This window comes from Semicossyphus pulcher, unplaced genomic scaffold (genome assembly GCF_022749685.1).
Source record: "Semicossyphus pulcher isolate SPU_LCO1_2020_fin unplaced genomic scaffold, fSemPul1.0.p SCAF_13, whole genome shotgun sequence".
Classification (NCBI taxonomy): domain Eukaryota; kingdom Metazoa; phylum Chordata; class Actinopteri; order Labriformes; family Labridae; genus Semicossyphus; species Semicossyphus pulcher.
This window is the reverse complement of record NW_027211637.1, coordinates 23992841-24017408: the sequence shown is the minus strand read 5'-3', so window position 1 is coordinate 24017408 and position 24568 is coordinate 23992841. Positions and strand designations below refer to the sequence as shown.

Here is a 24568-nt window from a genome sequence, read left to right as displayed (position 1 = left end):
CATATTAGAAGAAGAAGCTCAGCAACTTTCCACTGGAGACACGGGGACGATTCATGCATCCCAGGATTTCAGGAAGCATCAATAAGAATACGATGTCAGTACGCATCTCATTATTGTTTCATCGCCGTTACATCTGTGCATCTGTTCCCTCCACGAGGACCCGTTTTAAAATTAATGTCTGAAAGACGGAGGCACTTATCAATGAACGCCTGCGACAGAACGCGCGCTCGAGGAAGCAGTGGGGGGGTTTACTGTAGGGGAATTTACACATCGCTTTATTTCTCTTGAAAAAAATTCCACTGCCTGTTTCTGAGAATGATGTGCCGCACTTAAAATAGGACCCGGGATGTGTTCTGTAAACAGCTGAGGAGTGTGCGTGTGTGCGAGCAAGGTGAGGAAGCAGAGATGACTCAGAGACGAGGTGTTGAATCTTGCTTGTCATTTGTTTCAGGGGAATTCGCAGGTCAGCTGTTGTTCTTGTGGATGCCACTTTCAACCTGTGACAATACAAAAAAGCACTAAATAACCAGCAACGCATCTGATTTTTACTAAAGTTTACACTGAGATGTCGGCAGGTTGCATACATCATCCCTGACAGTCGTGTTTTTATTAAATGTTAGTGCACCTGGCTGCACAGAAACTCCTTTTCCTGCAGCCACAAACTAATGCTAAATCCTCCTTGGCCAGCCTGTTACTCCACCATTCTTCTCCACCCCCGGGTCCTCCAGTGTTGTTGCACTGAATTACACTCACACTGGACCGCCATGCCAGGGGGCATATCAGTAACAGTCTAACTCACCAGTGAAATACACCCGGCCTCACAGGGAGACAAAGAAACTGTAAAATATGCAGTTTCTTTCTCAAGCATGATATCTCTGGCACCAGTGCTCTAATCCATTACCCCAGACGCCTACACTGGAAGGGATCTGTGGACGCCTGATAAACACAAACAGAAACAAAGCCCCAAGTCTCTGCCCACATTTACAGTATGTTTTTCCCTTCCATTATCGCCCAGTGGTTTGGTTGGAGGTGGTGGAATACAAGCTGTTATATTCAACCTCTTTTTCTTGGTAAATTTGGGGTCACACGACCTGAAGGAGCCATTTCACGCGCTGCTTCAGCACTTCCTGGACTCGCAGGTAGCCTCAGTGAGCGTGGCACCCTTTGTCCCCTCCCTTTTCATCTCTTCAAACTCATTCACTTTACTCTCCTTTCTTTGTTCCGCTTTATTCCTCTCGTCTCCTTTCCCGAACAAATAATTCCCCGACGAAAGCCTCAAGCGACAAACAATTCTGAGTCTCCGCCGTCTCCACCAAAGCAACTAATTAACCAACCACTTCATAATTGGTCAAGAGCCATTACAGGAAGCTACAAAAAAAAACGTGGATGGAAGTTGATAATTACTGTTCTGCTGTGGAGTGTAGGAGAAATGAGGTATAGCTGTAGTCGGGAGTTGGGGAGAAGGAGGTTGGAGTTCCCGGCGAAGGAGCGAAAGCTAATTAGATCTGGTGTCCCCGAGCTCCGGCTGACAAGCGTGAGCGTCTCAGTCTTTTGGAATAAATGAGAACAGGTGCTGGGTAGAGCTGAGTGCATCTTTGTGGTGTCCACTATTCTGCCATCATCGCTCAAAGCAAGCAAAGTCAATATTTAATGTTGCAGCAATTATGTGGACGCAACAAAATCTCAGGGCACTTCTTGTTGGCTCATACCAATCACCTATATTGACCTTCTTCTAATGGCCAAAACCAACAGTATAACCAGCGATATTTGGGCTGTTTTTTGGTTCTTTATTACATAGGACAGCTGAGGAGAGACAGGAAATGTGGGGAGCAGAGAGTGGGGGATGACATGCACCAGATGATCGGCAGACCCGGAGTCGAACCTGCGATCAGTGCGACGAAGACCTCTGAACACGGGGTGCCTGCTCTACCAACTGAGCTAAACCAGCACCCCTAACACATGATTTAACTCTTATTTTCCACTGTAGGATAAAGGTCACAACCCTTGATGAACATGAAAATTTAAATCATGTTGTCTTCTTGTTATTTTCTGTTACAACTTCGGCAAATTCTGCTTTCCTAAATGTGCATAAAAACCTGCCAAAATGCACCCATACGCTCAGCGGTCAGCTTGGAATGCTCATGTTCCTAAATGTATCCGTATGCCAGAGATTGGTTGAGAATAAAAACATGAAGCAAGACAAACAGTCTAAGTTATTTTCTCCTTTTCACCAACACAGATCTCACAAAGCCTCCATCTTTGATCACCTTACGCCCAAGGCAACGTCAGCTCTCTGTAACATTTACTGAAATAACAAGGGATGCATATAGGTGCATGTCTGACATACACCTATATAATAACCTTATTCATATGCCTTGAAGTGAACATGCTGGAGTCAATAAGAAAATTGACCCCTCTGATACTTCTGTGACAACATCAACATGGAAGTGAGTTTTTTTAACACATCTCTAAGGACTGATGAGGATCCTGTAACTCACATTCAAATGTCCTCACATTCACTCATCAATCAAACATTGTGTCCTATTTCCTGTTCATGTTTCCTGCACTGTTTTGCACGTACTGGCACACTTTTAATTATGTCATCTCGTGCATTCAGCAACGGTTTAATGATACAGGACTGAAGAATTAATGCCACCAGCTGTCTCTCCAGGAGAATCTAATATCTTCACATTTTTACCACTTTCTCATGACTGGTGTTGCGGTCTTCAACTTTCTTCTTCTTGGTTTGCACATCCCTGATGGGTGCCTACAACTTTTCAGCATGGAGGCTCGTAAGCTGCTACTCTGCTACGCTTTAACCCCTTAATGCATATGCATGAAAAATAGCTTCCTGGCAGGTCTTCCACATCATAACTCTGTTTGCAGAATAGCTTGCAGATCGAGTTTTACCGGACAAAAATAACTGAATGATGTATTAATAGATGCATTGGCTCAGCCTGATTATGTAATCTTCTTACATGCCTAGATAGCAAACACTAATTAGGTAGCAGTATATGAAAACAAATCATTAAAATTACTCCTACAAAGCGATCATTGATTCATGAAGAGATGCAGCATTTGCTTTTGATTAGTTCTGTATTTCAGGAGCAGGAAGCTGTTGGTCATAGTTGGATGTAAGATTGTAACTGTCTTAGATTGTCACATGTATTTTCTCATGAGTGTTGCATAAATATTACAGCACAGCATGAACAGAGTTTCAGCCATCAAGCAGTTATCACATCTGTATTCAGTCTGGATAAAAGATGATGACTCATGTAATTAACTCTTTCATTAAAACTTTAAGTTTAACTTTTTTTGTAATGTTCAGTTTGTGGGGATCCCTTTTCTGCTCAAACATTTAAACCTGTTTAATTTTAAACGTTCAGCCGGTTGAAGTTTAAAACGTCTTATTACTATGCATGACCGTTATTGTTTTATTGACATGTCTTTTAGAAAGCTGATTGGCTGTTTGCAGCTGGACCTATATCTTGTGAGTTTCTCAGCATTTCGCAGCATTTCGCAACACTTTCCTCCCCTCCACCTTTTCACTTTCTCTGGCTTGGTCCTTTGCATCTTGGACGAAACATCATGTTAAACTGACAATCTCGAAGATTTCAGTTTTGTTCTCTCGGGCGCCATCTAATGGCGACATACGGCAATTGCGGGAGCACACTTCCCAATTGAACCAGACGTCCACAGTTGGCTCCGGTTGTAACTCTTGATTTTCCTGGCTGACGGTCGCTTTACTTTTTAGCCTGTTTGCCTTCATCTGAGCGTCCAATTTGTTTCTTTTTCTTTGGATTGTCACTTCTTTTTGAAGTTGTATCTGTAGTCATCCATCTTTTCTTTGTTTGTTCAGCCATAGTAGATTACTGTTTACTCACACTTACAGAGACCAGAAAAGCAGCCGCCTAGCTCCGCCTACCCTCTCTGGCAGACCAACCACTGCTTGCTGATGGAAAAGGCGTCACTAACTGGGCGCCGCTTGTGATTGGTTTCCGTGAAAGTTGCCACAGACACCCAGTCTGTAATACTGCAAATGCAAAGGCTTTCATCAGTGGGCCATAGACTCAGTCACCATTGTGTTACCTCATTCAGCAATAGATAGTCACTCTACAAACATTTACTTACATGAAAATCTTCAGGATTATCACTTTAAAGTGTCCGACAATATGTTGCAGCTTATTGTCCCCTCACCTGCCTGTTTACTTCTGTCTCAGTTCATGAATTAATTGAACTCCAGGACCGCATTAAGCTTTGCGTTAAGCTGTGATTTTCTGAGCAGTGATTGTTTTACATTAAGTGTTAGTTAAATCATTTTGACTTTAATGAGTCGGTTTATGAGTTAACCATTGCTGAGTCACTTTAGCCGGTCGACATTAAAATAACAGTCATGTGTGTTTGTATTCAGTTAAGTATATTACAGACCATGTTATGCAATATTGACCAATCAGTGGATCTCTATTGCATTCATGTCTAATACAGCAACCAAAGGCATGTCTCACTTTCTCTGTGTGGACAGCTAGGAACTAAATTAGCTTCTAATATTTTGTTTTTGTTTATTCTTTTTTTTTTATTCGTCATTTCTAATGTTTATTTATTTTTATTTATTTATTCTATTTGTTTACTTCATAGGGACAGAGCATGTTGATGAACATCCAGAGTTAGCAAGAATGCTAATGTACATTGGTAGCTTGTCTCCCATAAGGACAACACATTTCTTACACGTCATTACAGCGATGGTACCATAAGTCGAGTGTTATTCTTCCTGCAGATCCGAACTGAACACAGCACAAAACTCCTGAGTGAAGAATGTGTCTGCTGATATTTAACTTCCTGCTCGCTGCTCCTTGTATAAACAATCCGGTCAGCGCAAAAGAGACCGACAAATCCACAGCGCCATTGAATAATTCAAAGCACTCTGCCATCCATTCATCCTGCCAGCTTTTAAAGCCTCCGACTGCACTATTGATCTGTGTGCTTTGGCTCTACCCCGTCGGATGTGTGTTGAATGACCAAAATCAAATGAACACGACTGTAGAAAAAAAACAAATTCACGCTTTTAAACTGACGGAGAAGAAAAACATCCCAATTATATTAGAGGCTGATATCCCAGCGGCAACTTTCTCAAACTAATGTAGACCGCGTGTTGTCCTTCTGTAACTCTTACATGAATCTAGGGTAAGTTTTATCTGTCCTTTTTGATATTATGGGATTTGAGTCCCATCTGAATATCCCATTAGTATTTGATTAGGACCACTTAATTATCTATTACAAAGCTATTAAGACCACAATCCTAAATAAAAAGTTTTAATGGGGTTATTCCTTTCCTTTCTGTGACGGACCATAAAAAAGAACCGTTACACTAAAGCACCTGGTTCTTTATATTGAAACTAGATCAGCTCTGTAAGGTCAAATCAGAACATTTTAATAGAACACAGTGACATGAATCATGCAACAAAATCCTCACACTCTCAACTTGGAGGGAAAGTAAAGAAATGAATCGCTAAGTGTTTAAATCCGTGCGGGTTGACACGGTATAATTAACTCTGTGTTTGGGGTGTCTGCGGTGGCCTTATCTCTGATGTTCAAAGCATTTTAATTGCTGACAAATAACTGCGCCGAAGTGCACAAAAGGTAATGCAGATTACATTTAATTTGCATAGATTGCTTAATCAAATTAGAAGTCATCCCACGGAGACTAATTCAATAGAAGCGTTTGGCAGCGACGTCTTAACACTCGAAACGCTGATGTAAACAAGTGGGAGGCGGCCCACTCGCACTGGCACACTAATACTACCCGAACTAATACACGGCGGCCAAACTTTAACAGCCTTCTTCCCTTTTGTCGTCATGCTCCCCTTTAAGGTCTTTATCTTGGCTTGCACCAAGGTCAGCGTTCACCTGCATCTACAACTTCTCTGGGACTCTGGGAGAAAGACAGGCACCCCCCCTCCCCTCCTCCCACGCAAACCCCAATGCTTGGATTTTAATATTTCATTACCCCCTTTTTTTTTTCCAGCTTAACTTGCAGAAAAGAGAAGTGGGGCGGCGAAAAAGCATTGATAGCACATGCAGTGTGCAGCAGTTCTGAGACAACAGAGGGGGTTGAGTGAGTGTGCCCGCAGTCGCTCCCGCTCAAAATCAAGCTGTGCCTAGCTAAAGTCTGCGAGCAGCGCGGCCTGATTGCCTGAGTGTTTCAATCTAGTCATTCCTGTGTGCGCGTTGACATTGATGCCAACAGACAGCCAAGTTCTCCATGTGTAAGCAAAGCAGGCTTTCCACCTGAGGCAGATCTTTGAAGTTTATAGGACCTGCAAATGGAACTAAGAAGAAACACAGGTGTAATACTCTTGATGTGGCTTTTACAACCACTGACGGCAGCATGAAATATTTACAGCTGTTAGACATTTGCTGAAAACCCTAAAACTCTACAGACTGTTGTCGCACTGCTATAAAGCTACAACGGATTCATTATTGTAACCCAACTATTGCGGGTCATGGTTAGCTCACTTTAGCTGACATGTACCCAATACTCTGAGATTGTCTTTGACGGCATGACGCAGCAGGTAAAAAATGCATGGCTGTTGAAGGCTTCGTGCTGCGCCGATGTTCATTTAAGCTGCAGATGATGGACACGTGCACTTTCCTTTGAATCTGCCTCGGAGGCTGAAACACACCGCTGTGTATAATTCGTCTGCAGTAGAGCTATATTGAGCCGTATACAACACATTCCCTCCGGCTACAGCAACATACAGTACGTCATGAAGCAATATTGGAAACTGATATTTGTTTGTGGGGCTTAGATCGCCTCAGAAGAACTTCAGAGACTTTCTGAAGAGGTTATTTAAGGCAGTGGTTCCCAACCTTTTTGACTACACCGACCAGACAGTAGCTATAATATTTCTGACAGGGGGGACCTCATTGATATGCATGCGCATAAATCACGGTCACACACATGGAAATGCAGACAGATCGTGTCTGGATTTATTAAGTAAGGAGAGTTTTTAATATGGGACAATCCGACGAGAGGGAGAGACGGCGCGGGTCAGAGACAGATGATCCGGAGTGTGATCTACAAGCAGTTTATTGGAATTTAAAGTAGTAAGGATCTGTGTGTGTCTCTCATGCTCTGCTCCTGACTCAAAAGGGTCACGATTGGTCCCGTATTTCCCTGAAAAACCTTTATTAAGCATAAAATACACCTCCACATTCTATGAATGAGACGAGCCAGAGGTGATCCGTGCGTAGTTATCATGAGCGTTAGGAGAGGAGCAGAAATGACACAGATCTGTCCGTATTTTCACGCACCATTAAAGTATAAACTTCGCCTCCATGTCCATATGCTGTGTAGTTCATATTTCACTGATAAACACAGAGCTGTAGAGGGGCATCAGGCATCAGGATCAAACAAAGTTTCATGGGACGTGAAGCCAGGGTTGCCAGGTCTGCGGTTTTCCTGCAGAATTGGGCTACTTTTGGAGTGTTACTGCGAGGCACCAGGCCCAGTGCGGTTGCACACTTTGCACAGCCCATGCGTCAGTTCTGACTCTGTGTATGTTTGGAATGTCACAGACACCTATTGGGTTTCGTGGCCCGGTACTAAACAACCCAAGACCCGGTACCGGTCTGCTGATTTAAGGTTATTCAAAGAGGTAACTTTATATCTTAAGTTTTGTAGATCCTCCTGACTAAGCAATGTCTGTGGAAAGATGATTTATTCAACACTGCAAAACTATAAATTCCTCTTGCTATCATTTGTGAAGGACAAAGGGGAATTTCATAATGTGCCTCCTTGTCACATGCGATCCATATTGTTTAATACGAAACATTAAACACCCTGGAAATGTATTCACGCGTGACACACATGTGATTAATGTGCAGCACATTGTCCCAAACAATTAGTCTGCCACGTCTCGTTGTTTACCCATTAAACACCTCGCTGTTAACTTTGCACCCAAAACTTTTCCTTCATCACTTTTTTCCCCCTCAAACACAATAGCACACATTTGGCTGAGCGCAGCTCTCTTTTGTGCTTTTAGAACATTAAACAAAGGTGAGCTAAAAGAGGAGAGAGAAGAGCTTTGTGCTGCAGCTGCAGAATCACTGACGGTGTCTGTGTCAGGATCTGATGCCTCCATTAACACTGACTAGTTGATTAACTGTGAGAACAGTACACAGGCAGGTAATGTGTTCGCGGAGTCGATGGTAATGGCCTTTGCACAAAAGTGTCACTGTCTGCAAAGGGAATCTGTTTTAGAGGCCTGGATGCATTTCCTGTTGTGGGGAGTGCATTTGTTAAAAACCTCTTAAATTGTTAAAACTGGGGCTAATTTTTTAAATGTCTTGAGATAATTGATGTAAACTGTTTATCCTCTTACCCCAGCCATGACCTTCATTCTGCAGCTGATTCAGTGTAAGAAAACACACTCCGATTAAACCCCAAAGTTTCCTCTGGGTTCGTCTACAACACTCTGAGCGCCATTGAAGCTAATTTTCTGTTTGTGTTAAAGTTAGTTTCACACTCACATTGGGCATAATTACCTGCTTTATTTAATTGAATATAATTATCCAAAGCTTTTCCCCCCTTGGCTGCTTAATTGCTTATGGAGAGGAATGTTTGCAGTTATACTACAAGAGCTTTTACCCTCGTTTACAGGAAATACCTGTTTTAAGAGGAAGTATAAAATATCTGTCGGATCTTTTGTTCCCAAATGTTGATAATATTAACCCAAGATAACCACTGTTCATAATTAACATACTATAGAAGCGCTTAACACATTAAACAGTTAAAAACAACATGTGATTCCTGAAGCAGCAGAAGTTTAATTTGTCATTCACATTCTCATACATCGATTCCCCCCGACACAAACTGCACTATCATTTATACCTAATGGCACATCACCTCCATACGACTTTGGAACTAGTCCATTCACTTGCTTTATTCATCCCCGTGTCGATACTGCTCAGGTTTTAAGTAATGGTCATGATCCACCGGGGGTCAGTGGGATCTTGTGAGCTCCCATCTGTACTGGTGACTTTGCTGTGTCATTGAGACACATTAGGCGGTAAATCTGGGGTCAAACTAAAGACAGGAGGTTGTGATGTAGAAGGAGTAAATCCTCTCACTGATTCAGAGAGCCGCGCGTGACCAAACAAGGGGAATGTGACATTGTTTAGTGTGACTAAGCGGCCGCTCTGTTGACATTTCATTTCCTGCGAATGCAACACTGTTGGGGCTGCGGGTCGGGGTCAGGGGTTTTATTGTGACGAGATCTGCACCCTGAGGTTATTATCATGAACTTCAAGCAGATAGAAAACGACTTCATCACTCGTTTCGTTAGCCCCAAACCTTTATGTACATACTGTGTGTAGGGAAGTTTACTTTGAGTTGACAAAGCCCCCCAGCTTGTTGAAGCAAAGGAGGAAGTAGCGTGACATGGTGTGCAGTCACAGTGGAAGTGGTTGCATGGCAAAAAAAGACAATGTTGGACTTTCACACACAAAAAACCACAGTTGGCCTCCTGTTTCCTCCCACCAATCAATGATTTCTCTTTAACAATGACCACAACGTTTCCCAAGCCTTTACCCTGTGCTGTAGTTATTTTAACCCAAACCACCATGTTTCCCTCACTGTAACCAACCCTAAATCACCTCTCCTACATGGACTTTGTCGCTCTACAATACCGGCCACTCATCTGACTTCCCCTTTTGCACCTCTTTTTATTACTGTTGCCTCTTGAGGGATTTATCTTGCTGGCATGTTTTCTTTACACAGCAGTTTCAGCATATTGAAAAGAGCCATCATGAGTAAAATTAGTATTTCAGATACAAACAATGTCCAATCACAGTAGCAAAAAACCCCCACATCCATCCATCCATTACTGCTTATCCTGCCAATCGCAGCTGTCATTGGGCGGTACACCTTGGACTGATCGCCAGTCAATCACAGGCTGACACATAGAGACAGACAAGCTGTCACGCTCAAACTCACACCTACAGGCACCTTTAGAGTCACCAGTGAACCTAAAGGGGAGAAGAAACTTAATACAGAAAGGCCACCATGTCCAAACCGGGATTGGAAGCAGGAACCTTAAAAAAATGAGTCATTTTATGTATTTGAATGAAATGGTTATTTCCACTTGCCATATGTCTTTAAATATGGTATCATACCAACAGGGTCCAAAATTAGCACCCGCCACTCACAAATTCTAATTTGGCGACTAAAATAAATGAGGTGAGGCGCCAGGGGCGGGTGCTCCCATCCCTACAAAACATACTTTAAGTTGTTGACAAGGTTTTTTTTTGCAAAGACGTGACTAATTGTAACGCAAACCTGACCACCATCGTCAACACAATGGTCGCACCGATGCTGCATGTAGCAGGTTACTAACAGAGCAGCTGTTAGAAACATGAGCTAGTCATTGGCGGACTGTGGGCTTCCTCTGCTTACTGCTACTCCTCCTTTAGACAGTCACAAAGCCCGGTGTTGTGCCGCGTCTCTACAGGAGCTGCCAAACGGGCAACTGACGCTACATGAGCAGCCCGCACCGACTAATGAGCGCTTGCTACAGCAGCTAATTATTGAGTTTCCATGGTGTGGAGAGACGCATTCCGCTTCACTTAGCCTCGCCATCACTGCATCTAAACTACAGTATTAACGTGTACCACTGTCACTACGGGAGGTAGAGGAGGAGCTGAACGCCTGAGACACCTAGCAGGAGGCAGCAGAGGCTATCGCTAACAGCTTAGCTACAGTACAGTGTTGAGGCCATTATTCTTTATAGGCTTCTAATGGCTTTCCCTTTCAGATATCTCTATCATATCTTGTATTGTACCACCTGTATTTTCATTAGTTTTCCGACTTACATTGTCTCCATCATCGAGACCCACGTTGAATCACACATTCACACATAAAGTGCTTAAATACTTGGGGGCGAGCCTCAAACCGCAGAGCCATCGTCGATAATTCACTGCAACCCAGATTAGATAAGATGACCTGCGAGATGTTTTACATGAGAGTGCAAACTGCATGTTTAGCTGTGTAACAAATGGTATTATGTGAGGCGGATCAGCTGTGACAAATACAAAGCACCTCAGGATGCGAAACAGCACTTCAACGTGGAATTCCAAATGCTGGTTTGCTTAGAACGAGATTTCACAAAGAATCTGTGGCTGAGTGTCCTCATGAGAGATGACTGTTATTCTTCTTTTTTTTTTTTTGCTGTTCTTTTAACTGCTAAACAAGGATACACAGGGAAGTCTGTAGGTGTTTGTAGAAAGATTATACCTAATTGTAGGCGTTCAACTGATAGTGCAAACACTGAAGGCCGAGATAAACATGTCCGGAAACGAGGCACGTTGTCGCACCAGCTCGAAGCCGCTGGGTCAATATCTTTGTGCGTGTTTGTAATAGAAGGTCTTCAAATCTTGATAGCTTAATGATTGCAGGTTAAAGCAACAAGGTGATGGGGTGGTGACAAACAGACAGCTAGTCTGTTAGAGATTTATCGTGTTTTCACCCAGTGAGGAAGCTCTTCAGACGATAATTAGCCTGTAAATGAGAATTGATCCTCCTCCGCCAGCTGGTAATGTGCATGTGTACAAATATTAGGAGAGCGTGTGTGTGTTCTGTGTCTGGATTTTGGAGTCTCAATGGAGTCTGGTTTGGGATATCAGCTGATTTTCATTAATTGGCAGCTACTGTAGAATCATACACACAGCGGCTTTCTTACATGACAGCGCACTACCTTTGCAAAGCTGTAGAAAATAGAAAACTGGAAGTGCTCAAGGGTGTCAGAGTAGAGGAGAATGTAAAGTAATTTATTGAGATTATGAGTAGTGGGAACATCTGGTGTCTGGACAGCAGAAATGTACTTGAAGGTTGTCAAACTGCTTAAAACTGAACATGAATAGTCGTCTTTGCCTGTGAGCATACATAAATATCAGCTGTCACAGTCCCTCAAAATATTTCGTCCGTGTCATGAGTCATTCTAGTTTAGTTATGTTTTTGTCTTGTATTTCGGTGTTCAGTTATTATTCCTTGTTTTACCTTGTCACTTTGTCTCCCTGTCATGAGTTCTCAATGTTCAGTTTTGTGTTTAGTGTATTCCATGTTCGGTTCACTTGGGTCTTTTTGATTAGATCATTTCCTGTTTTACTTTGTCACCTTGTCTCTCTTGTTGGTCCACTTCCTGCCTTTGTGTTTCCCGCTTGTTTGATTGTGTGCCCTGCCCTGATTGTTTTCACCTGCCCCTTGATTGTCTCACCTGTGTCTGATTACCTCCTAAGTTTATTTAGTCTTTGTGCTCCCCTGTCTCGTTGCCTGTTCATTGTCGTCCATCCTGTGTCGTCCTGTGGATATTCTTCGTGCTTCCCCTGACCCCTTGTGTCCCTTGGTTTACCTGTTCCTGGTTTTGTTGTAAGTTTTTTTTGCTCCGCCTTTTGATTTTCCTTTTGTCTTTTGTTGGAGTTAGATTTTGTTTGTGCATTTTTGCCTTTTATTTAATCAAAACCGTTATCGAAGTCTGCTTCTGGGTCCTCACCTTTTTGTTCAACTGAATGCGTGACAGTCCGAGCGTTTTGTATAGATTAATTTTTGAATCCATCAATATTTTGAAAAAGGAAAACAACCCCAGCATTGTTTCTCTTGACATCTCTTTTAAAATCTTCTAAAGGATAAGATGAGCATATTTTTGTCGGCACATCAATGCCCCTTCTTCTCACACGAATCTACGTCTTCATAATAAATGCAACATAATGTCTCCGGAGCATGTTTTAAATACATTACAAGGCATTAGTGTGAGATTGGGTTAATCAATTTTAGTGATCTCTGCCAAGTTAATCAATTGAATTAAGCTGGAAATGAATTCCATTTCATGACACCAGCGCTGTCCTCATTAGACCTTCCTGGTGCACACTAATAGAATTTTTGGGGAATTAGGGTTTTACAGCTCTTTCATTTCACAAAGTTCATACTTGTTAAATAAGAGCACAGATTACATTCTTATAAAGCACCACTAAAAGCTCATTTTAATGTCCATTAGCAGCGTCTGTACATGACCACGAGCCTGTCGGTGGGTTTGAAGTACCTCCAGACTGAAATATCTCAACAGCTATTTTATGAATGGGCCAGACGTTTGGTTTCCCCAGAGGATGAATGCTACACTTTTCCTCTGGAGTCACCAGCAAGGCTAACGTTTCACTTCTCCAATTAAAAATCCATCTTAATTAGTGCCAATCAATCCAACCGACTGACAAAATCTTACACTGATATTCACGGCTGCCAGTATGCCACCATGAGATTGACATTTCTTGGTTTTCAGTGAAATATTTTGACAACCACTCGATGGATTTCAGTGACATTTGGTACAAAATTTCTGTTCCCCATGAGATGAAATTTAACAACACTGGTGACCCCTTATCATTTCCTCTAATGCCATCTAACCAATATGTTGCTTAATGACTGAATACTTGCAAAACTATACAAAATAACTTCCCTCCTGATCGTAATAAGAATACCTAGACTTGGGTATTGGCTGATATCAGATACCTCTCTGAAACCATCCATTCATCCATTATCTATACCGCTTATCCTGGTCAGGGTCACAGGGGGGCTGGAGCCTATCCCAGCTGTCATTGAGCGAGAGGCGGGGTTACACCTGGACTGATCGCCAGTCAATCACAGGGCTGACACACAGAGACAGAGAACCTTTGACGCTCACACCCACACCTACGGACACATTTTAGAGTCACCAATGAACCTAACGAGCATGTCTTTGGACTGCGGGAGGAAGCCAGAGTACCCGGAGGGAACCCACGCATGCACGGGGAGAACATGCAAACTCCACACAGAAAGGCCCACTTCTTTTGAACCAGGCTGCCCTCCTTCCAGCTGTGAGGCACCAGCGCTAACCACTGCAGCCCCTCTCTGAAACCAGTGCCAAAGAAATACAGATTATTGGTGACACACTGATTAGTGACACTCTGCTAGCTTTGCTAACATGACACTCTCTGCTAGCAACACACTGTTGTTGTTTGGTGTTATAATGATATTTTACAGAAAACCAGATGATGAAAAATTATGGTATCGGCTTGGTGCATGCCTGATACCAATATTTTAGGCTGTATCGGATGCTGAAACTGATACTGGTATTGGTGTTGCAATAACCCTTATTCCATCAGCCCCAGCTGGTGTTTAGTGGAAATGATTGGCTCGTTGGCACGGCTGTAGAAGTGTAGAAAACACTGCATGGACAATGGTGAATATATAAAATCAACTTTGCCCCCATTTCTTTCCCAGTCGTAGCTTGAATGTTCTGTTTTGATGGTAAATCCCAGCCGCCTCTGACCAGAGAGCGAGTCCCTTTGTGTGACACAGCAGTGACTCATGGGAGCCTCCATGTTGTCTCATGTGCTGGAAGGCTGGATGATGTCCAAGCTGCTTACCCTGAAGGCGGCCAAACTTTTTCTCTTTGTGTCCCCGCTGCAGGGTAGGCTGAGGATATCGGCTGGCGTCAGGCTGTCAGAACAGTCCCCGTGAGATCTCCGGCTAACAGTGGTCCGTATGAAATCTTTATTACATCGACCTTTCCCTGCTCGTAATGTTTTATATTTACTAGTCCAGAACAGAGCACATGAAACTGCTGTGCTCAAATTAATGAATAACTGAGCTCTCGGTTCATCAGTCATTTTTCCCCAGCTGACAGTGTCACTCAAGTTGAGGAAAAAGCAAAAATCACTCTGCCACGATCGATATGGAAGCTGTCAAAGCGCCATTGATTACCTCTTATTTAAAATCTGTTTGAGCTCCTCTTTCTGTACTGTTTTCTCTTCCTTGTGGCACCGAGTCTTTGTTTAAGACTGAGTAAATTTTAAGCCTCACACAGCAGGACAGTGATGGATGGGTGGGTTGATAGTGAGATTATGCAGGTGAGACAGCTCCGAGCCTTTAATCCCACGCTCTTCTCAAGGAAACTAGGCTGTGCTCTATTCGTTGGATTCTCCTCTGAAGATGTGACTCTTTGTTTGTCTTTTAACTTTTGTTCAAAAAGTCAGAGCCGGGAACTCGTTGCACATCTAAATGCTGGAGACTGGCGTGTGGTGACAGCTCCGACACAGAGAACATAAGAAACCCTGTCTGTGTTTATGGCGCTCTCTTCCTTGCCCTTCTTGACTTTGACAAATTCACAGCAGAATGAAATCATACATTTTAGAAAAAAGAAAGACGTTTCCCTTCCTGCTTGTGCATACTAATTAAATGCTGGAAATTAATTTGAGTGAAAGCTAACATATCAAGAAAAAGACGGCACAGGAGGAGACATCCACACAATAGGGTTTTTTTGTCCCTGCGCTTGGTGATTACCAGCAGCGGTTGGGATTGCCTGCAGAGGGATTTACAAAACGGCAGGAGAAAGAGGATAAAATAGTGCCAAGAAGAAAGAAAAGGCAAGGTTCTGGGCAGCCTTCACTCATCACCGTCCTGAGAATTGACCGCTCAGGCTTGGGTGGGAAAAAAGTGAGTTGAGGCAGAACTAATCCCGAACCAAAGGAGCTGCTCCTCTGTAACCAGAGCATGGTAGGTGGGGGGGGCGTTGACAATCTGGGATATAGAAACACAGCTTCATGGATTTGGTCTGCTCAGTGGTTAAAGTCAAGTTGCAGGCACAGATAAAACCATGGAAGCCCACTAGCCTGAAAACGCATTGAAAACAATTCCCTGCTGCTTGTTTTTAAAGCGTTTATTTGATTGGCTTCCCTGTTTTTATCATACTGGATGGACTTTCCTTGTGTGGGGATTTCAAGGAGTGCACGGGATTTGCCGGCTATGGGTGGTTGACTTTCAGGGAATGGGCTGCGTGAATGAACTAATGTAGCGTGTAGTGTGCACCAAATTACACTTACACAGGATGGGGGTAAGCTTGCTCGGAGTCAATTCTCCTGTCCAGACCCTTCTCTCCTCAATTACCACCCAGTTCCAGGGTGCTGATGCTGTGTGAAGGTGACGGGGCTGCACCTTGGGAGCACTGTCCAGGTGTGATGGAGCACTAACAGGTCAGAACGTGGCATGTAGCTGCGCTGCACTGTGAGGAATGTATGTCCTATTGAACACAGCAATTACTATAAAGAGTGCCTTCCTTATATTGGTGTTATTATGAGTCAGTGGACCTCTTACCACACTCTAACGTCTTCAAAGGTCAGCTCATTAAACCTTTGCTATTATATGGCTATCAGACTTGTGATGGGGTCCAAATATCTATTAAATGCGAACACATCATACAGAGTTTAAAACTGCACTTATCGCTATTTTTATGTGCGAAAGGGTTCAAATTACTTTCTAATGTGAGATAGCCTGAGTGTCGTGACAAACACGGAATTACTTACAGATTTCCCAACTTTTATGAAGCCCTTTTAGCATCTTTTAGCTCAGTGTTTTGGTTTTAAAGCCCCCAACTCTTACATTTGTATCAAATCTTTTTCACTCTCATCAACCTCATTCCAAGCATGCAGCTATTTTCAGCAAAAATGCCTTCTAACAGCAGAGTTTAGCAACTATCTGGTGCATGTAGTGGAGCATTTAGCAGCTAAAGAGTCAGATATTTTCCTCAGGAGTTGGTGGAGAACAAAACTGAGCTTAAAGGAGAGCTTAACCAGGAAACACGGCTTCAAATGAAAGCTTATGTTCCTCTGTGTCTTCAAGATGTTTAATAGTAACTGCTTAGCTGTAACTGATTAATGCAGTTAACCCAACCACTCATTTGGTTGGCAGATATTATCGGGCTGATATCGGGCATTTACAGATATATCGGTAATTATTTATTGCACCATGCACTAATATCACAACTTTTTGGAAATATTCTTCAATGAAGTTATTGGTTTTAGAAAGCAGAAATCTGAGACCTGTGTGTAGTTATATCAACACATAATTGGTGCACAATCTTTGTATAAAGGGTCTATTTTCATTCCAGCTCCAATATCGGCCTCTACATCGGAAATCTGTCTTAAAGAATCCATCATCGGTCGGGCTCTACTTTCAGCATCTCAGCACATTTGTCATTGTTTCTTGTTGCTGTTGGGTATTCAGTATATGTCACACACAATCAGCACATCTATATCTCCTTAGCAACAGTTGACATATTTCCTATTTCAGATCACAAAGGAAATGTGATATTGTCCCTCACGGCTGGATGAGTACATTAATCACTCAAAGTGAATGTAAAAAGCAGATGTGCGCGTATTTCTGATATCTCTCTGAAGCTCTGAGTGTATCTTCACTGTGGGCTGACGGGTTAATCCAATAAGAGCCCTGTCTGAACACGGTGAGATGCTGAGGGGGAGTGAGGCACTGTGCCTGAGGGCCTCTGCCTCTGTCTCTAATGAGGGAAGAGAGAGGCGGATGCAGGGTCTCTTCTTCACAGACGGACCATAGTTAACCCTCTTCTTTCTGCTCAGAGTACACCTACTTACCACCCTCAGTCTGCCTCTGTACTTCCAAGTTCTCTCCTCCCTCAGTAAAGACTTAGTCTGCAGACTCACTGTGCCTGCTTGTTCCTAATTTAGAGAGCTGCTGTGTGGAAGCTGCCTGAGCCCCCCGCCCCTCTCTTAGTCTGAGAGCCTATGATCGTCTCAGCAAGTCAGCTTCCATACCTGAAACACAGTGTGTGCTCGTGCAGTTTGTGACTGCTGCGGCAGTATCCCTCAAATGATGAATAAGAGGCACAATCAAAAGCCCGAGGCTTTAATTACACTCAGTCCGTCTTGAGTATCATAAGCAACCAACTGCTAATTACCTCGAGTTCTGGTGCACCATCCTCCTGCTTATACAGCAGTATAAAGACCCAACTGATGAGAGCAAACCGAGAGCCGGACCCAGTGATGAGGGGATGCGGAGAGGGAGCTTTCAACCCCTGATCCCTGGGCGTAAATTACGTAACAATATAGTGAAATATTCATGGCACACCATGGGGACGGAATCCTGCCTTCTCTGAAGTGCTGAGCAAACACTTCATTCCTCAGCCACTCTAAGACTGTGAGGAGGAAAAGCCCAAAAGTACGGCGCTGAGAAACAATGGCCAACCAATTACAGTCAGGAAACAAACTCCAGCTTCAGCAGCATCAGTTCTGAAACATACTGGTTTTACACTTTCATGCGTGTGCCCTTTGTACATTCAAAATCATCAATTAAAGATGAATATTTGACGAAGCGAGTCTAAAAATAAATGCAGCGTGAGGAAATTCAGACGTGGAACGGCAACAAACCAATCGAGCTTAAGCCTGATTATCTGTGTTAAACGCATAGAGGCTCACTCGCCTGTTTCAACCCAGCGGTTCAGACGGAGAGAAGAAACCGGTTGAAAGAAGCCGAGTGTTTTGAAGTCATTAGAGGGAAGCGGTGAGCGGTGAAACCCTCGCCGTCACTCGAGGGAGTCCTGCTTATGGTTTTATGTGACTTTAATGATGGAGAAAAGAGCGGGAACCTGCCGAGCCGTGTCGGGTGGGAGTACAACCTTAGCTTTACCTCATAGCTTTACCTTACGGCAACTCGGGCGAGAACAGAGGAGCGGGTTTAATTGCAGCAGAGTGGTTTCTCGTGGTTCTTCCTGACTTTTTTCTCTCTGAAATTCAAATAGTGTCGGTTTCAAAAAAGGCCACACTGAAAGAGTCTGTTTGAAGGAGTAATCGGCCCCAGGGCATTCTTACTTTGTTATATATCATTAATGTGTCATCTCTGTTCCATGTGTTACTTTATTTTGAGGATTCCTCCTTTGAGTATTACCTTCATTTCCCACAATGCCTTTGGACAACTGCAGGAAACAATAATTACTTTACTCCCAACTCAACGGGAGATCTTTTATTTCAACCAGAGCAGAGAGAAAATACTCTCGTGTCAGGGTTAACACATTAAATATCTATGTTCTTGTTTTCTAGCAGTGATAATGCATCGTCACTGTAAAACACACAAAGGTTTTTTATCTAAATTAAAACTTAACCCATAATGTGGATGTTATTCTTGAGCCCCACTCCTCCTCAAATCACCTTATCCAACAAATGATCAGGCTAAGTAGACTAAATCAAACAATGCAATCGAGTGCATTAAAACGTTATGCAACAGTGTAAAACAGGGCATGTTGGATGGAAGAGATGATGAGCTAAATTAAGCACAGTGGGAACATTTTCTCAACTTGTTTACCTTATTGAAAATGCTCGCATGACGATTAAATCCTGAAGAGAAAATTACAGAAACCAGGCCACAGATTAACCATGACAACAAGGGGCGATATGCATCTGGTTCACTGCAATAAATTGAAATACAACCACAGGGTTTACATCATGCATATTCAGTATCATCTGGTGACCCGGTGTACTATTAATGTTATTAGAAATATCAAAGTCAGTCTTGTTCTACACCTGGGGCCACTTCCAGGCCCCATACAAATCCCATTTCTACAGTTCTTGTTCCGAGCAGTGTGATTCATGAAAAACTGTTCTGCCTGTCGAGTATAATACAGATGATAAGTTGATTTAAGGCTTTCAAGCTTCCCAGGTCGCTATGTTTATCTGGTTTACTTTAGGAATAAACATCCAAATAATGATGTTTTAAAAAAAGGCAGCGACCACTGCTGTGACTGGTTTTGCTTTTCATTTGCAATTAATTCAATCTGCTTTGCATTCTAGTGTAATAATCTGAAATCCAACATTGAACAAGGACAGAATTTAAGTAAACAAGCCAGCAGAAAGCCACTCTGAGTGATATTCAACATTTCCAATTCAGCGACACATTCTGTTTTTCAGACAGGGTGGATCAAAGTCGAGTTTATTTTCTCAGAAAAGTGGTTGCAAAAGTCGTAAGACTTCAGGAAGTTGAACAACTCAATGCTGCACAGTGTAGCATATTCATACTGAAGAAACCGTAGTGAAGTGTTCAGAGTTACACCCTTATGACCAACCTGCCTGTAACCCTCTGCGTCCTATCCTGAGTGTACTGTGATGTCACGTCATGCCACATTGGTGCTCCAAAATAAACCCAAATGTTTCTTCCTCAGACTTCTTGATCCTGACTGAAGCTAAATATAGACTCTGAACCTGATAAGCCAACGACAACCCACCAATGTAAGTGGATGCATTTGCACATACTGTATTGCCTAAAAGCCTCTTCTATGCTTCAACCCTTCTTCCCTCTGATCCCGCTGCTGATGCAGAGTTTCAGACAGGAGCAGCACATGGTTATTCTACTGTGATATGCAGAACATGCTCAGTTAATGGCTGCTTCCAATACCTCCAAGTGCTTGCATTTAGTCAAGGACGGACCGGAGATTCTAGGATCGTCCCTGGAGACGGCGCGGGCCAATTTGATGCTCGCGTGATCGTCCAAGAGAACTTCCGACAATATGTGAAGAAACTGAGGCACAGGCTCTTGAGTTTCCTGCGATTTCTTTTAGTAACCATGCCTTGAAATGTGGTGTCTCCCGTGTTCTTCGGTGGGATTTGCCCATCGTGCTCAAACCCTGACAATGAGGCTGTTCAAGCCCAACGGTCAGATACCTTCAAGGCCATCGTCCATCAAAAACAGATTCCTGCTGGCTCTAATCTCACGCCAGGGAGTGAATACTTTGTGCACTTCTTCAGTCCATCTAAGGTCAGATTCTAACACTAGAGCAAAGAACATCCTGTTTTGGATGGACCCACTCGATGCCCTTTAGAGAAGAAAAGGTGAATATTGAAATATTTTGTTCACGCAGCAGGATTTGGCACAATATTTGGGATACACAACACATTGGCAAGATCCAGCCCAAACCATGGCTTGCCAGTTAGCTGCGTGAAGATGCCTCACAAGCCGAGTGTGAGAGGACACGCCCTCCTCCGGTGATTTATGAGGCCTCCACAACAAGTCAGACGGCCTTGTTTGGTTGAACATTTGGGGTTACAGAGTTGTGCAAACGCAAAGGTTTGGAAGTCATTCCTTTTCTTTGGGCCTCTTGGAATACATGCTCAACTGTGTCAGGAGGTGTGTATGTGAACTCTTCGCCCCGTCTTGTGCAGGGTGGTTATGTGGCATTGACGGAGTGGTTTATCTCTCTTTTTTTGGTGATGTACTTCTCTCTCCCCGTGCTCTGTGCGGAGAAGAAGAAGCTCACAGGTGTCAAGACTCTCTGAGCTGTGCTTCTGTCTCTTGTCGAGGAACAACTCTTCAGATTGGCAGGTAGATGCTCAGACCTCCCAGAATGCTTAATTTCTGATGACTACAACGCAACTTTAAAAAACTAAATAAGAAACAAAGGCAGGCCGAGTCTGGTGCTTTAGATTCACTGTAACATGCAGCAAAATGCAGGTTCATAAACACAGACAAAGAATCTGAGTTAAACCCTTCCTCCTTTATATACCTTGTGAGACTTATTCTCTTGTGTGGCTTATTTTTAGGTCTTATCCTACTTCTTTTCACCAACAGGTTGCACACTTACTTTCTTTGCCAAAAGACAATCCTTCTTTGGCGACCTGCCATCCTCCTGACATCAAACATCTAAACTTAACGCCGTCTCAATATGGTCTGCTTCCAAAAATAAAACATGGACATGCCGAGTCAAGCCTCAGAGACGAATACATGTTTTGGACACAACTGGCAGAGATGTGGACTCGAGTCACTGTTTTGATGACTTGCAACTTAACAAAAAATAAATGACTTGAGACTCGACTTGACTTTAGCATGATGACTCGGATGACTTGAGTGTGTTCATAAGTTTGAATGTTAGCTGTTAAATATAAAATGATAAAATTCAATGTTGTCAAGTTTCTAACTATCAAGTATGTACGCAGCTCAATGTCATGATTGGATGGCTAGCTGTCAGTCAAACTCCTCGCTATGGCAACACGCAACATCAAAGCCCCCAAAGAGAAGCCTCATCAGTCGTACTCGTTACTACTCAGTACGGTCTCAGAGCAGACCATCATCATGGCTGCGTCTGTGCCGAGATAACACAGATACAATTCATTGTCATACTTTTGGAACAGGTTATATAAATTGGCCAATATTATCAATATTAGACGGGCTACTAACACCTTGTCTTTTCTCTTTATAAAGACCGGATACTACAGGTAAGAGTGCTGGATCTTGGGTGGAAAAAAAAGGGACCTGACTCGGGACTAGACTTGCCTTAACTAAGGACTTGACTTGACTTGCCCAAAAAAGAATGACTCGAGACTTGCTTGGGACTTGAGCAAAGATGACTTGTTCACAACACTGACAAATAGTGGCACAAAATTACTTTACTTAGAAAATCCAATCCTCTGTTTCAGCAGAAAGACTGATAGTGGATTAGCTGTCGTTGTTGGCCTCCCACTGACTTGCTGCATATATAAAACACAGTCGTGCGCGGAGTGGGGGATGTTGTCATGTGGCATAGACTGCACGCAGTGTTGTGCTGGCTTCCACAGTGTTGAGCACTGAGTCAGTTGCTGTGTGAGACATGTCACCAGCCTTCTTTTGGCTCAGTGGTATGGATAAGAAGAATTGTGCATTCTCCTGTAGGTGATAGTTGTGTGACAGGTTTGTTCGTGACACTAGAAAAGACTTGTTGAGTTGTAGTGCTTGTGATGGCTTTATGTCAGGAAGCTTATCCACCACTTTCTAAAATAGCAGCAAAGATGGAGGAGTGCAGCACTTATTCTGGCTGACTTGACTTTGTCAATCAGGTGTGTGACGTGAGGGATTGTACTATTCACCCCTTTGCCCTCTTGTGGGAGGCCGGTAAGCCACAGAATGGTGGCGGACAGGTGAGACGTTGTTCAATCAATGTCGCAGCAGGTGATTTAGGCCTCGTCTTCTATAGGGCCCTTTGAAAGGATGAATTACTACTTATTTTGTGCTGTTCGAACATTAACGGAGGCTCTATTTTCTCTGCCACTTCACGTCTCGCTAAACTAAATGGATGACGAGCAGGGAAAATAAGGCAATTATAATATTTTGCTCAGCTCCCATAGGGTTAATAATAATGATTCATCTTATTGACTGGGATCAAACCTACACGTCAATCAGTTGTGCCGTAAACATCCCTCACCTGTGTTCATAGAGCAAGAGTTAGGATAAATAACCACTGCCTTCTTATTGCAGCTAGTCCGGCATGAATATTGGGATATCATAGCAAAAAGTCTTTATGCCTTCTTATGCTCATTAGTCTGGTTGTGGCCTGTAGTTTGGTTTGACAGCACTGAGCAGGTATTCCAGTCATGTGTTGTTTATGTTTTGCTCTTATTCGCACATTATTTTTGCATCTGATGAGACACAATGCAGACGCTCGTTTAATGCGCTATATTCAATAGCAGTGCAATGGGCTCGTGGTACCATGCATGGCTTCCCAGAATTAATTAGATGAAGGCAACATTAAGGACTCTTGGCAAATTAGTGTCATTAGTGAGGAGAATTATGGTGTAATGATCAGCGCCTGGTACTGTGGACAGTGGGAAAAAATGTCTGAGTGTAATGTGATTTAAGCTTCTGAGGAAAATAAAAAGGTCAAAGGAAAGGCTGCAAGAACTCAGAGTTGGAAAAGCCCACTGAAACTAAGTGTATGTTCTTTTGTGTCCATAAACTTAGCTTACAATGTGGTGTGCGATTTCAAGTTTTAACTTTAAGTTCAATCTCCAAAAAACGTTGCTGCTGGGAGTCCTTTAATAAACTCATGCTCGCAACCAGGGGCAGAAAATAGCTGAAGAGAAAGTAAAGTTAGAAGCAGATGCTGTGGGAGAAACTGACCTTGAACAGGCGCAGGATGTTGGCTACCATGATTGACACGGAGCTGGCAGACGCACCAATCACTCCCACCACTCTCTCAGGCTTAGTGATGATGGGCGGACCTCCGCTGAGACACTTGACATCGGTTGAGTCTTTCTCAATCAGCGCCTGAACAAATGTCAGCGACTGCTCCAGAGCATGAGTGTCCCGGGAGCAGGTGTCCAGGATCCGCGCCCCCAGAGTGATATTGGGCAGCAGCTCGTTGTCATTATTGATACGATCCAGGGCAAATAACATGGCCTCCAGCCTATGGATCCCTTTCTCCTTCTTCAGCTCCCCGCAGGCTTTGCCATCGTTCCCCCTCGCGTGCACCGGGAACAGCCCACCCAGAGAAATGTCCCCATCGATGCGTATTGAATTGAGGTGCGTGTGGCCTGGCATTTTGGGTTTGGCTGCAGAGGAGATCAAGAAATAACAAGCCAGCAGCAACAGCCAGCGGCAGACACCTCTGTGGCAGCCAATCCAGGCTCTCTCAAAGCCTCCTCGTAGAGTCATAATGCAAAGCTAAATCTGCATCCAAGCACGAATTCAAGTCCTTTGAAAGTGAAAGAGGTGTGCACACATATACGCACACGCACATGCAAATGTCCCGGAGGTGAGTTTTCAGAGCACAGTCGTCTTCAGAAGTCTCTTCTCATGGTTTCCAGCTCTGACACAAACTCAGCAATGCTAATTATGCAGCCTCGCTCGCTCTGTCTGTTGTTCTTTCTTCCTCCTGCTTTGTGTTTCAGCACAAGTGTTGAGTAGTAGCTACACGCAGGAACTAAACGGCGTAGGTCGAGC

General features: G+C 43.4%; 1 protein-coding gene across 1 annotated transcript in view; it reads right to left on the bottom strand.

The window, feature by feature from the left end:
• Window positions 1–24280, bottom strand: part of LOC138589521 (metabotropic glutamate receptor 4-like) — a 140935-nt gene extending 116655 nt beyond the window's left edge. Inside the window, exon 1 of the mRNA XM_069659841.1 lies at window positions 23747–24280. Coding sequence (XP_069515942.1) covers window positions 23747–24280 — 534 coding nt within the window. The remainder of the gene's footprint in view (window positions 1–23746) is intronic.
• Between the last annotated feature and the right edge of the window lie 288 nt (window positions 24281–24568).